Source organism: Mytilus galloprovincialis, chromosome 1 (genome assembly GCF_965363235.1).
Source record: "Mytilus galloprovincialis chromosome 1, xbMytGall1.hap1.1, whole genome shotgun sequence".
Classification (NCBI taxonomy): domain Eukaryota; kingdom Metazoa; phylum Mollusca; class Bivalvia; order Mytilida; family Mytilidae; genus Mytilus; species Mytilus galloprovincialis.
The window spans coordinates 1,512,232-1,527,419 of NC_134838.1; the positions used below are offsets into that span (position 1 = coordinate 1,512,232).

At 32.2% G+C, this 15,188-nt stretch overlaps 1 protein-coding gene across 2 annotated transcripts; it reads left to right on the top strand.

Annotated features, from left to right (window-relative positions):
• Positions 1 to 113: 113 nt before the first annotated feature.
• Positions 114 to 13,580, top strand: LOC143062730 (putative oxidoreductase YjmC). Of its 2 annotated transcripts, none has more exons than XM_076234499.1 (11): positions 114 to 390; positions 581 to 769; positions 1,734 to 1,795; positions 2,723 to 2,776; positions 3,240 to 3,338; positions 6,047 to 6,112; positions 7,650 to 7,719; positions 8,522 to 8,640; positions 10,394 to 10,489; positions 11,764 to 11,877; positions 13,284 to 13,580. In XM_076234499.1, exons 1-11 carry the CDS (start codon positions 147 to 149, stop codon positions 13,335 to 13,337), a joined length of 1,167 nt encoding a protein of 388 aa, XP_076090614.1. In that variant the 5' UTR covers positions 114 to 146; the 3' UTR covers positions 13,338 to 13,580. The 2 variants fall into 2 exon arrangements, with proteins under 2 accessions (XP_076090614.1, XP_076090620.1); XM_076234505.1 differs by having other exon boundaries at positions 300 to 436.
• Positions 13,581 to 15,188: the final 1,608 nt, after the last annotated feature.

Genomic DNA, 15,188 nt, shown 5'->3' on the forward strand with positions numbered 1-15,188 from the left:
AAATTTCGAATTTAAAACCTCGTGAATGTTAAAAATTACAGTTTTCCCGGATACAATCCAATTCGGTTTTATTATTATTGTGCTTGCCATTCGGACTTCTCTATGGTTTCGTTACGTTTCTAGTAAAAGTCAAAGAGCAAAGAAAAATGATAGGCAGATCAGCAGAACGTCGTATTTTCTCAAGAATTATCAATGGTTTGACAAAGTTCAAATGCAAAAGACACTCTTCAACCGAATCAAGGGACATTGTCCCTCGAAAAGAAGTGAAAAGATTTATAATAGAATGCATGTCATCTGTTAAAACACGTCAAGATCATGCAGAAAAATTGGCAGACAATTTATCCACAGCAGACTACAGAGGACATTACAGTCATGGATTGAATAGACTCGGTAAAACTTGAAATACAACTTCTATTTATTTGATTTCATTGATTAAGTAAGTGTTGCATTTTCTAAAATTGTAAAATCGGTCCATCATTAGCTTTGTGTTAATTATAACTTTTTGTCAAATAGTGCTTCAGTCCAGACAGACATTATTTGTACTTGGATAAGATGTTTCATTCCAGGGAATTTTTTATAGATATGTATGTAAGAGATATAGATTCTGGTATAACAGAGAGAGATGGAGATCCTATGACAATAAAGGAGAGCCAAGCTACAGCTTTAGTAGATGGTCAGAATGTGCTTGGTCCAGTTGTTGGAGACTATAGCATGGAGATAGCTATACAGAAAGCAAAACAAACAGGAGTTGGTTGGGTAGCTGCAAAAGGTGTTTATTGAATATAATGATATTAATTTAAACCTATAACATCATGGAGTACTATCCATCAAGAAAATGAATGTGGTTTAGGTATAGTCTCCCTTTATCTGTTTCAGATTAGTATTGTTTATTTATAAATGTTTAATTTTATCTAGACATGTTAAAAAACAAATAATACAATGCTATTAATTCAAACTTGTAACCTCACAGACATGACAGTAACTCAGCATTTAAGGAGCAAGTGAAAATATTGCCTTTTTTCTTGCCACACTCATTATAAACTACATATATTTTACAATACCTCATATGATAACAGAATACTACATATTATAACACATACAATATATAATTACACAATGTTACAAATTATAACATAATAATACATACTATAACACAATTCAATATATAATAACACAGATGCAAATTATAACATAATACTACATAAAATTACACAATGTGCTACATATACATGTAAGTATACAATACATTGTACTACATATGATTACACAATACTACATATAGTAACACAATATACTACATATAATTACACAATGTACTACATATAATTACTACATATAGTAACACAATATACTACATAAAATTACACAATGTACTACATATAATTATACAATACATTGTACTACATATAATTACACAATACTACATATAATTACAACCTCAACTAAGTAATTCAGAACAAGAAAATTGTAAAAATAACAAGTTAAATTTGTAGAAGTTTGTGACAAAGAAAATGATGATGATGAAAGAGGACTGCAAAATAAAACTGTGATAATTCATTGGTTTACAATGTTTTCTCTATTTTATAGTAAAGCCTATCTTATGTATGTTAGCTTGTTAGGTTCTTAGACAATAGAGGATATGGATACATTGGATTTGTGTTATTAGGCTTTTATTCTGAAATTCTGACTACATATATACACCGGTATATAAATTATACATACATTTTTTCTAGGTTCAAATCATTATGGAATAGCTGGATGGTATGCCATGAAAGCTGTAGACCATGGCCTTCTGGTAAGTCAAAAAGTAATAAAAAATCAAATATTGACCTATATCATGATTTGCCCCAAATCACAACAGTTAAGATTACAAAATAAGAAAACATCTGTTTTTGAACAATACATTTTGAGCCATAATCAGATTCTATTGATTTTTGGATAGTAGGTTTTTGAACCAAAAAAAAGCCTGAATTTTTGGTCACACTGATCTATATTATTACAACAATCAATAATTTGAGCAGTTTTTGAGTTTTCTATCTTTTGACACAAATTAACAGCTGAGTACAATATTTATCCCTAACTCAAACAAATAAATGTCAATAAAATCAAACAGACAAATAAAAAGATCAAACAATAAAATCAACTGTTTCTTCTACCAAAAACCAATAAAGATTCTTATGTTGTGCTGTAGCACCATTGTAGTAGATGAGGGGAGGGTTGAGAGCTCACAAACATATTGTAGTAGATGAGGGGAGGGTTTAGGGCTCACAAACATATTGTAGTAGATGAGGGGAGGGTTGAGGGCTCACAAACATATTGTAGTAGATGAGGGGAGGGTTGAGGGCTCACAAACATATTGTAGTAGATGAGGGGAGGGTTGAGGGCTCACAAACATATTGTAGTAGATGAGGGGAGGGTTGAGGGCTCACAAACATATTGTAGTAGATGAGGGGAGGGTTGAGGGCTCACAAACATATTGAAGCTGCAACATTACAAAAAATACATATATAGTCCTATATAAAGGAATAAAGTTATTAATATGCACTGTGCTCAACCATAAGAAAATAAGGAAAATAAAGGGAGTAAATCTTAGATTAAATTAATATGCAAAACAAAATAATTTTAAACTTTTGCAGATGTTGACAAAAAGTTTTAGAGCTGAAACAAAAGCTATGGTCCATGTAAATATAAAACTGATTAATTAATTTATTTTTGATTTCAGGGTTTATCCTTCACCAACACATCACCACTTGAAGTTCCAACCAGAGCAAGAAAGGTATACTGTTTTCTATCATTTAAGCCTGTTTATTGTAATGAGATGTTCATACTGCTTGTCAATCTGTTTTTCTGTGGAAAATTGTTTAAAAGTTTGAAAAAAAGACCACGTAAAACATAGAGCAAGCAACATAGGAATGTTGAATTGAACACCTGTTTAATCTAATTAAGAAAATCTTCAGTGCTGTACCTTATAGACAGCATTTAAAAAATATCTGATTCTTTTACTCTTTTGGTGCAACAACACAGAGATTGGTCAAAAGTTGAGTCAAATCATTTCTAAGTGGCTGTAAGTCTGTCTTCAAAACTGACAGATAATTTTCTTTTAAATTCATATGTTGTATTTGATTGGTCAATAATAAAGAGACAAATATTTTCTTTGAAGATGGTCAAATGTAACAACTTATGCTATGATTTATTTGATTTGAGTGATATCTTATTTTTGTAAACTATTGTACTTTCAGCCTACACTGGGAACAAATCCTTTAAGTTTGGCTGTACCTGCTAAAGACAATGATAGTTTTGTGTTAGATATGGCCACCACTACTGTAGCTCTTGGTAAAGTATGTTGGTTTGGTTTGTATGTTTTGTGTTAGACATGGCCACCACTACTGTAGCTCTTGGTAAAGTATGTTGGTTTGGTTTGTATGTTTTGGTGTTAGATATGGCCACCACTACTGTAGCTCTTGGTAAAGTATGTTGGTTTGGTCTGTATGTTTTGTGTTAGATATGGCCACCACTACTGTAGCTCTTGGTAAAGTATGTTGGTTTTGTTTGTATGTTTTGTGTTAGACATGGCCACCACCACTGTAGCTCTTGGTAAAGTATGTTGGTTTGGTTTGTATGTTTTGTGTTAGATATGGCCACCACTACTGTAGCTCTTGGTAAAGTATGTTGGTTTGGTTTGTATGTTTTGTGTTAGATATGGCCACCACTACTGTAGCTCTTTGTAAAGTATGTTGGTTTGGTTTGTATGTTTTGTGTTAGATATGGCCACCACTACTGTAGCTCTTGGTAAAGTATGTTGGTTTGGTTTGTATGTTTTGTGTTAGACCTGGCCACCACTACTGTAGCTCTTGGTAAAGTATGTTGATTTGGTTTGTATGTTTTGTGTTAGATATGGCCACCACTACTGTAGCTCTTGGTAAAGTATGTTGGTTTGGTCTGTATGTTTTGTGTTAGATATGGCCACCACTACTGTAGCTCTTGGTAAAGTATGTTGGTTTGGTTTGCATGTTTTGTGTTAGATATGGCCACCACTACTGTAGCTCTTGGTAAAGTATGTTGGTTTGGTTTGTATGTTTAGGTGTTATCCTTTACTTTGTGTTAGATATGGCCACCACTACTGTAGCTCTTGGTAAAGTATGTTGGTTTGGTTTGTATGTTTTGTGTTAGATATGGCCACCACTACTGTAGCTCTTGGTAAAGTATGTTGGTTTGGTTTGTATGTTTTGTGTTAGATATGGCCACCACTACTGTATCTCTTGGTAAAGTATGTTGGTTTGGTTTGTATGTTTTGTGTTAGATATGGCCACCACTACTGTAGCTCTTGGTAAAGTATGTTGGTTTGGTTTGTATGTTTTGTGTTAGATATGGCCACCACTACTGTAGCTCTTGGTAAAGTATGTTGGTTTGGTTTGTATGTTTTGTGTTAGACATGGCCACCACTACTGTAGCTCTTGGTAAAGTATGTTGGTTTGGTTTGTATGTTTTGTGTTAGACCTGGCCACCACTACTGTAGCTCTTGGTAAAGTATGTTGGTTTTGTTTGTATGTTTTGTGTTAGATATGGCCACCACTACTGTAGCTCTTGGTAAAGTATGTTGGTTTGGTTTGTATGTTTTGTGTTAGATATGGCCACCACTACTGTAGCTCTTGGTAAAGTATGTTGGTTTTGTTTGTATGTTTTGTGTTAGATATGGCCACCACTACTGTAGCTCTTGGTAAAGTATGTTGGTTTGGTTTGCATGTTTTGGTGTTATCCTTTATTTGGTTTTATTCTTCTTCAATCCTCTTTCACAACATAAAAGATGAGATGTATGCAAGTGAAGGCAGTAGCTGTTCATCAGAAACTACTGAAATGTAGTTCATGCCATTTACAACAATTCTTTGGAGAAAAAGATTAACTGAAATTATGAATGCAAATTTTTATTCTTGTAAAGCTGATACTTTTAATGTTCTCCCAATATATGTCATATAGCATCCTGGTAAATAGGGAAATTTGAAATACCATCTTGTTTCTAAAAATTATAACATCACATCAATTATGCAACCTATAAAAAAATGTATGGAATTGACTTTCAATCCTGCTTACAAATACATTGTACAATAAAATAACTTCTATATATTTTGCATGATTAATAACCTTTTTAAAACCACTGTTTTATTAATTATTTTCAATTTACTTTATTAACCAGTAGACTCTTGTTAAACATTCTAGAGACACTTGAAATAGAATTTTTATATTGTTAATTTCCTAACTTTTGGACTAAAAATAATATTGCTAGGGTATCTTAGTAGTTGAGAAAATTTATAACAATAAGAGATTAATAGTTGACTTGTTGCAGTTTTGATAATTTCACCTATGATTATTTAAGGTAGATCATAAGTAAATGTTTTTTGAGACAGAATTTTCTTATACTTAGCCAGAATGAAGATTTAAATATGCTCTTTTCAAAAATATAATAAAAAGTAGGGGTCACCGTGCTATTTTTCAAGCTATGAGTCGTTCAAAATTGCCTAAATTTGGTTAGATTGTTCATGGAAAAACTCATTTGTGTGCATAAAAAAAAATCTATGAGATAGAATTTTGAAATAAATTGTGAAAAGATAGGTTTTATAATATGTTTTAAGAAAATAAAATGAAAAAATGGTGTCACCGAACTCGTTTTCTTGCTACAAGTAAAAAGAAAAAAAATCCCTATCTGTCCAGTATAAATTTTTTACTCAAAGAGTTATCTTCCCTTTAATGGCTCGTTTGAAAAAAATGATTTTAACAGCAAAAAAAAATATATTTGTTGAAATATTTTTAATTATACAATAAGTTGCCAAGTTTTCTGTATATTATTGAACAGTCTAACCATTAAATTGCAAATCTGTCTCCAAATTTGCAGATTTAGGCAAATAACTAGACCGATTATTTACTCTGATTGTTCAATCCAAGATGGCGGTATACCATGAATCTACCTTAAGACAATTTTGTATAAAAAGAAAATGTTTACCATGGAAATATTATATTTTGAAAATTTCAATAATTTTAGTTCTCCTTGTAGATTGAGTTACATGACAGGAAACAGATCTCAATACCAGATGGTTGGGGCGTTGACAGTCAAGGAAAGGTAATTTATACTTTCATTTCCAGGTGGCAGCACTCATTCTTCTTCTGAACTGGCTAAATTTTGCTGTCAGTATATGTTTATTGTTGAAGATCATTAGTTGACTTCCAAAGGTCTTTTCCAATGTTTTCTTGTGTATTTGCTGTCCCAATAATGTCTAATATCTTGATGAATATTATAGATGGACAATATCTGGCATGGCTAAAGTGTTTAGAAAGTTCAAATCTACTTACTGTCAATTTTTAACAAAAGTATCAGACAACCTCTAAAGGAGGAATACAGTCGAACCTCGTTGTCTCGAAGTCAAAGGGACCGGACCAGAGTATTCGACTCATCCGAGGTCGAGTGTGTCGTCATAAATTTTGAATGCATGAAATACGGTATGAGATTTGTGTAAACTAGATACAATGAACAGTGTGCTTTATTTTATTCTCAATATGACACTGTATGATTGTGTATTCAATCTTCATTTTTGGTCCTTCGTAATAATTTAAAACACAAGTACAGATACAAATCATGCACAAATAAAATCAATAGTCTACACAAATATTTACAAAGGTCAGTCGCTATAAAATATGAAATCACTCGCACCACGAAATAAGTTCTGAACGGTCTCTGATGAGGTCATCTGCTCAACATTAAATTATCATGAACTTATTATATATTGTCCTAATCCTTTTATCTATGGTAATTTATGAGTTTTAAATCTAACGATTCATTTTATCTCGGCTTGGGTCAATTAAATTTTGTTTCGTTTTATCTCAGTTAAAAAATGTTCAACACACTAACATTCCCCTTGAACGATCAACAAAGGTGTTAATTAGCGGTCACTATAAACATGTCATTTTAACTGTTATACAAACAAGTATGTTTATTCAGCTTTAATCTCTTTTGAAAATGATTAGTTGACATAAGAAATACATCCGATTTGAATTTTTATGATTAGGGGTGCATCTTTCGAAAATTCTTACTTTCGAAGTTCGAGACATCAGGGTCAATTTCCATTATTTTACTTCGACGGGACTATAAAATTTACTCGACTTAACCGAGTATTCAAATCAACCAAGTTCGACTCATCAGAGGTAATTATGCATTGATCAAACGGGAATTTTACGGGGACCGAGAAATTACTTCGACTCATCGGAGATTTCGACACAACCGAGTTCGACACAACAAGGTTCGACTGTAAATATAAAGTGAGGATGTACTAATGTTTTTGTATTTTAGGCTATTATCTTGATTTTCAATGATGATCATTACCCATTTTTGTTAGAAACAGAAAAACTGTAAACAGAAAAAAATGATTGCTATAATCTACTAAAAAGTCTGAATAACAGAAATCCTCAGTAATTTCCAATATAAGTTATTGCCTTTTAATGACCTTTTTTGTTGTTGAGTGTTTGAGGTTTTGATGAAAATTGTAACAGATTACTTTTAACAGATGTGTAATGTTGCTTAACCAGTCATAGAAGCTATTGGACAGATGCCTTTAGGAGGATCAGAAAATTATAACACATATTCTAATTGTTTCTTTTAACAGATGTGTAATGTTGCTAAACCAGTCATAGAAGCTGGTGGACTGATGCCTTTAGGAGGATCAGAAATGACAGGTCAGTGACAAATTATATATACATAGTGTTTATTCCAAATTGTGGGAAAAAATCATTTGCTCTCATGTTCTCAACTCAGATGGACAAAAATGAAAAGACTATGTCAAAGAAAAGAACTGGGAAACAATTTTGAATAAAGGATAAAGAAAACTGATATGAAATATTTCAATTAAAATTTAACATTTGATAAATAGTGGTGAACAAATTATTTATCTCTGTATAGGTGTAAGTGCTACTTAGAGTATAGCCCAAATTAAATACATATTTTAGACAAAAATATGTTGTTGTAATATGAATATTAACCATGAATATTAACCCTGCTTTGCACTGGACTGGCACATAGAGCATGAATTTTAATTTTGTAGTTCACAAAATAACAATTCATAGGAATACATGTTTCTGACTCAAAGCAAACTGGTCTTTGGTCTTACCTTCTAATGCTGTTTGTTTAGTGGAAAAACAGTGAATACAAATTTTAAAAGTCTTTGGTTTGACGACCCCAGGCTCAACCCACAACCTTCAGCATAGGAGGCAACACTAGACCACTGATGCTGTGTAATTCTAGAAGATTACAGCCTTTTCTTTATGGTCAATCTGTATTTGGTCTCTTTTTATGAAATTACTTATGGTCCACTTCATTTTATAAGGCAAAAACTTACATCCATACACACATGTTACTTATATGGTCCACTTCATTTTATAAGGCAAAAACTTACATCCATACACACATGTTACTTATATATTCCACATCATTTCACAATTAATGCAGTAACTTATATCATCCATATAAACTCTTTAACAGGTGGATATAAAGGTTATGGATTAGCCATGTTGGTAGAAATATTTTGTGGGATATTGGCAGGATCTGATTATGGTCCAAACATAAGAAGATGGAAAAGTACAGAAAGAGTGGCCAATCTGGTTTGTAATCAGTACCCTCATATATTTTATAAAAAAAGTAGCGGTTCTGAGGAGAATGCATTGCTCACATTGTACATGTATCTTTACAGAACACAGATTCAATCTGTATACCCGAATAACATGAAGTTTAGATTTTAGAGTTCTAGCTTCTTCAGTGCTCTTCAACTTTGTACTTTATATGAACATTTTAAATTTTATTATTCTAACACCACTGAAGAGTCTTTTGTAGACAAAATGTGCCTCAGGTATTACTAATGTTATTTCAACTGATCCGGCAGAGCTGAAATTTCGATTTGCATAAGGACAGTTTATTTGAAGATGTGTGTGATAAGGATGATTGTCGTTATATTATTGTTACTGATTTCTAATCACCCATCAGTGTTACCAAACAGATATTCAGAAAAGAACTAATTTTACGATAAGGGATGAAATAAAATATAGCATTGAAATGTGCAAGAGTTTTATTAAGTATCGGCTATAGTTTTATTCTGTTTGAAACTTTTTCTTATTGTAAGCTCTATTTTAAACGTGATTTATAAAATATATGTAATACCCAAATCAACGTCCGGTCTCTAATCGACGTCTGATCCTCAAATCGACGTCCAAAGCTGACATCACAATAAAACAAGATTCCAAATCGACGGCCAATTGTGTCCCCTCTAATCGACTTACAATTTTAGGCTCCTCTAGTAGACCTAAACATAGTATGTGTGACAAATAAAATATATATATATATTTTTAAATGCAAATTTACAGATCTAACATTGTTGGATTGATGTTTAGACGAGTTGTATATTTTTAAATGTATACCCATTATTTACAGGTTGTGATATCAATTTTTTATGTAATTTAAGAGCCTATAAAAACCAATGAGAGTTGGTGTAATTGCTAATCAGACAACTATACACCAAAGTTCAAATGAAGTGGATGTAAGCAATTGTATAGCCCTTTATCTTTATAGCTTGCTGTTCGGTGTGAGCCAAGCTCCGTGTTTAAGACTGTATTTTGACCTATAAAGGTTTTCTTTTATAAACTGTGACTTTAAAGTTGAGTTGTCTCATTGACACTCATACCACATCTTCCTACATCTAAAGGCAACCATATGTCATTCAACAATGATAAAGACGGCAATTAAAGGCCATGGCATTTAACATGTAAAACAATTGGAACTAAAAACTAACTCATAACAAAAGAATTCCGAAAAACAAATATGCCAGACATAAACCAATGATCACCACTCGACTACAAGCACATAACATATTTGGCTGGGTTTAACATGTTTGTGAGCGCTTAACCCTCCCCTCACCTGGAACAATGGTGTAACAGCACAACATAAAAACATAATGCCAATTTATTTTCTATGTGTTTCACTCCAGGTGTAAACTAATGAAAATGTTGAAAAATATCTTACAGAGTTCAAATTATAATACACTGATACTCTCAAAACAGTCGGCATCACTTCTTTATTTTGTCCATTGCTGAAGGCTGAGTGTTGCCCTATATATATGTCGTTTTTTCTTTCTTTTTTTGTTGTTGTTTGGTTCTTCTTTATGTATACTCACATGCCATTTATCAATAATATGCAAGTACATGTATAAGTGTAAGTGCAGTAATTTATTATTTATTATTTAAATGATATTGAACATCCATTAGATAAGACTACAATCAATCAGACGTCGTTTTGGAAAATCATGACGGTACATTGGACGTCGATTGTTTCATTGCTGTTGACCCAGATAACTTATGTTTTTAGGGTCAGTGTTTCATTGCTGTTGACCCAGATTGTTTTGCTCCAGGATTTGTAGACAGAATGTCAGACTTAATGGATACTTGTAGAAATCTGACACCAGTAAGTATTTATAAAGGTATCACATTGATAGAATTATTGTATGATACTTTTTACACAAGATTTGTGCCTTAATGGCAGGCCTTACAAAAGTGAAAATGGAGGAATGAATGTGAAGCAAATTTAAGGAACCTGATGTTCAGTAGTTGTCGTTTGTTTATGCAGTTTATAGGTGTTTCTCATTTCCCGTTTATATAGATTAGGCCTCACGGTCATAAAACTTTCGAGCAAGATTTTTGTACTCAGACTCGAAAATCAACCAATCAAATTACTGGATTTCATGTTTCGAGCATGATTTTTGTGCTCCGAGCACTGAGCAAAGTTTTATGCCTTCAAGGCCAGATCTTTGTTTTTACTGTATGAATATTTTTACACTAGTAATTTTTGGGGCCCTTTATAGCTTGCTGTTCGGTGTGAGCCTAGGCTCCCTGTTCAAGACCATACTTAGACCTATAATGGTTTACTTATATAAGTTGCGACTTGGATGGATAGTTGTCTCGTTGGCACTCATATAACATCTTTAAAAAATATTATGTGTATCAGGAAGCTGAATTATTATATAAACTTGTCTATTTAAGTATAAAAATAAGGAGATATGGTCCAATTGCCTAGGAGACAGATACACACCAGAATTCAAATGACCTGGATTATAAGCAATTGTAGATTATGGTACAATGAGAAATACCCATAATATATTGGCTATGAAAAGCCCAGATAAGAAAAATGTTGGTATGAAGAGAAAAATTAGAAATGTATACCAACTTTAGAAGTGGAATCTATATGGCTATCACCTGTCTTTTTGTTCGTCTGTTGTTTCTTCAAATAATAATTTTATCACACTTTTCTCAGAAGCATATATGGTCAGCAAATTGACAGTGATATTTTTTAAGGTGTGAGCACTTTTGGATCTGTCAGTTACATACTTCTGGTTTGCCAATATTTAAAATATAAGTTTGGGTATACTAAGTATGGTTTCTTGTCACATACGAGGGTCGTAATGCGGGTACCTGCATGACAAAAAAACGGTAAAAATTCCTGCCAAATGATGTTAAAGGTAATTTTTTAGTGCATGAAGATAAAATGAACACTTTATTTTAGTCAATTAAAAAATCGACTGATTTTGACAAATCACATTAATTTTTTTCCAAAAATAAAGGTCATGATAATAATTTAAGACCTGTGACGAATCACAGTAAACTTTTAACAAGTTTGACACTTATGCAACGGTAGCTGAAATTGACCGTTTTACGCCCTCATAATCTACGATTGTTTTTTAGGCTGAAGGGGAAGACGATGTAGTATTAGTGGCTGGAGATCCAGAAAGGAGACATATGAACATGTGTGATCAAAAAGGAGGCATACCTTATCATCCTAATCAAATCAAGTTTGGGGTAGGATTTTTTTATAACGACAATCTCTCACAATATGATTCCATAATTTAGAACAGTATAGTTGTCTGCCAAAAGTAACAGCTGTTTACAGTTTTTACAAAGATGCCACATTTTATCAAGTCTGCCACATTCTGTCAAGTTTGCCACATTTTTGTCAAGACTGTCACATTTTATCAAGTCTGCAACATTTTTGTCAAGCATGCCACATTTTGTCAAGCCTGCTACATTTTGTGAACTCTGCCACATTTTTGTCAAGTCTTGCCACATTTTGTCAAGCCTGCTACATTTTGTGAACTCTGCCACATTTTTGTCAAGCCTGCTGCATTTTGTCAAGTCTGCCACATTTTGTCAAGTCTTGCCACATTTTTTGTCAAGTCTGCCACACTTTGTCAAGCATGCCACATTTTGTCAAGTCTGCCACATTTATGTCATGGAAGCTAGACAAAGCAAGTCTCAAATATGCTGGTGTTCCTGTTGTAGTTCAAGTGTAATAGTGTAGTTCAAGATTTTTTATAAAATTTTATACAACTTTTTTAACAGACATTTAATGATGTTTTCATATTAGAATGTGGAATAGAAAGTCCTTGAACAAATGAATAATTTAATTTTGAGAAATTTTATTTGATTTTTTTGAAAAAAACATTCAATTATCAATATTTATGACTTTCTGTCTGTTAACTTTCTGATAAACCCTTCCCAAACACTTGAAAGTATGAGGGCTCCTGTATTGCCAGTGTTTTATATTTGCACCAATTTACAGGAAACATGAATGTGAATAATGGGGGAGGGTGGAGGGTTGGAATTTAGAGCTTCTATTTAAATCATGATGTCAATTGACTTAAAACGTTTTGTTGTATTAGACCCTGATACACTGACAAAAAAAAGATCGATCTTTGGTCCAGTGTAAACGGGTAAGATCAATCTTCAATCGGACTTAAAAAGTCTACCTATAGAAGTGGTTTAAAAAAGATAGATCTTATTTGAATCGATCTTTTTTTTTGGTGTAAACGCTTAGATCAATAGTGATCAATCTTTTTTCATGTGTTTGTTATATTTAGATAGGAAAATAAAGGTCAGACTGGTTCTTTTTATGTTGTAGTGTAAATGCACTGGATTAAATAAGATCTGATCGATCTTGCCTGTGCAATGTAAACGGGAACTGGTCTTTTTAAGATTGATTCAACTAAAGATCGATTCAATTTCGTTGCCAGTGTAAAGGGGTCTTAGTTAAAACATATTTTATTGTTTAAATCATTGACAATAGGCTTAGACACAAGTTTTACAACTTAGAATGTCATCTCCATTACATACAAATAATAATAACCAAACAAATTGAAAAGTGTGCATTGTGACATGCAACAGTCTATTTTTAAACAGATACTTATTATGCAGATTTCTTTTTACAGGTTGAACTTGCTAAATCCTTGAAAGTTGAACCAATGAAAATTATAACAGACTGAATGGACTGGATTATAACAGGATGAATGGACTGAATTATAACAGAATGAATGGACTGGATTAATATATAGAAATGAAGAATAAAGATGACAACTTTAAGATTAAAAAAATAATTTGTGCAATTGATTTTCTGTGATAATGTGCTCATAACATAATGTTTACAAAAATTATAAATATAGTTAATTCAACATCTATTTTTTTTACTTTTTTATGTGAGATTTTAATCTAAATAATGTTTTAAAATATGTATTTTGTTTTATCTAAATGAAATATTTCCACAATTGTATCTATAATATACACCACCTCCAAACACCTGATATCCCCATCTATAACCTGTGAGGGATCTGAAGCCTGAAGGAGTAAACATATTGGATTTGTTTTATCTAAATGAAATATTTCCAATAATGTATCTATAATATACACCACCTCCTAACACCTGATATCCCCATCTATAACCTGTGAGAGATCTGAAGCCTGAAGGAGTAAACATGCTGGAGTTGTGTTTGTAATAAGACTAGATGTGTAAAAACAAATTATATTTAAAAAAAAATAAAAAATCTGAAAAAATACTGTATGGAATCTATGTGTTTTCAATAACCAGAAGAACTTATTATGGAAAAATCTGTGCTGTCATATCATGGAAGTATTATATTGACAGGAACTCCAACAAACCGACTTCAAACGTTTATAGTGCGATGCCGCAAAATCGTTAAGTATCTGTTAATTAATTTGACATCTTTCAATTAGTTGTATCGATGCATGGGTTCAACGACGTTTTCGGGATACTCGTAGTTACGGAATTTACCGAAGTAACCGGATGTATACATAAATGTCAAGGATATGACATTTAACGACCATACCAATATTTGACAGTTGACAATTTATAGTTTTTAGGTTTTCTATGTTAATAAACATTTACAAATATTTTCAATCGCAAATATCTATTTATTCTTTATATTCGCTTATTTGTTTCTCTGTTATTTGTTTTGTGCATAATCAGGCCAATAGATTTTTTTTCATACATGAAATGGATTTGCTAAAATATGTTTAAGGCTGTAAGGTGACCTATAGTTGAAAACTTCTGTTTCATTTGATCTCTGGTGGAGAGTAGTCTTATTGGCAATCATATCTTCTTATTTTTATATTGAATTATAATAGATGTCTTGTGTAAGGAAACAAATAGTTGTAATCTGCATGTATAATTGAGGTTTACTGCTAACAAATCACTTGTTGAATTGTTTACTGAAAGTCCGGTGTCAAATGTTTCATTCATTTCAACAAAAAGAAAATTTTATAAATTTCCCAAAACAAATCCGTCAGAAGCCAGAGCAATCTCGGACCAGGTTGAATTTTAAAAAAAAGAAGGTGTACATGTAATCTGTGTTTTAACTTGATACATACTATATGGAGAGACAATCACGGGCGTATAATTATCCACCTCTTAGTGCTTAAAACAATTTCTATAAATATGTTTAGTTACATTTTACGATCGAGAAAACTATTAATATTTGTGTTACACTCGATTAAAATTTACAATCTTTTACTTAAAATTTGAGTTATCAGGCGCCATCAGGCACACTACACGGACATCAAATTATTTTCTGAAAACACTCTACTTCAGAGTCATGTAATCTGCATAATCCGATATTTCCCGATTTCCTAGTTCTAGTGATAAAAACATATTAGACAAAACTAAAAATAATCTTACCTTCTTTCCAAATACAGTTATTTTTCTTTTGTCATTCTGTTAAATATGGACCGATTTTTAAGAATGTTTCAGCTATAGTCTTTAATTATTGAATAGAAACAGGTGTCGTTATTCATGTAGCGATTCGCAATTAGCCACGGGAGTG

Excerpts from the sequence above, each read along its gene's own strand:
- LOC143062730 (XM_076234499.1), top strand. The coding sequence starts at position 147 with ATGATAGGCAGATCAGCAGAACGTCGTATTTTCTCAAGAATTATCAAT. Across the intron at positions 7,720-8,521 it reads AGGAGGATCAGAAATGACAG|GTGGATATAAAGGTTATGGA; the intron begins GTCAGTGACAAA and ends ACTCTTTAACAG. Across the intron at positions 11,878-13,283 it reads CTAATCAAATCAAGTTTGGG|GTTGAACTTGCTAAATCCTT; the intron begins GTAGGATTTTTT and ends TTCTTTTTACAG.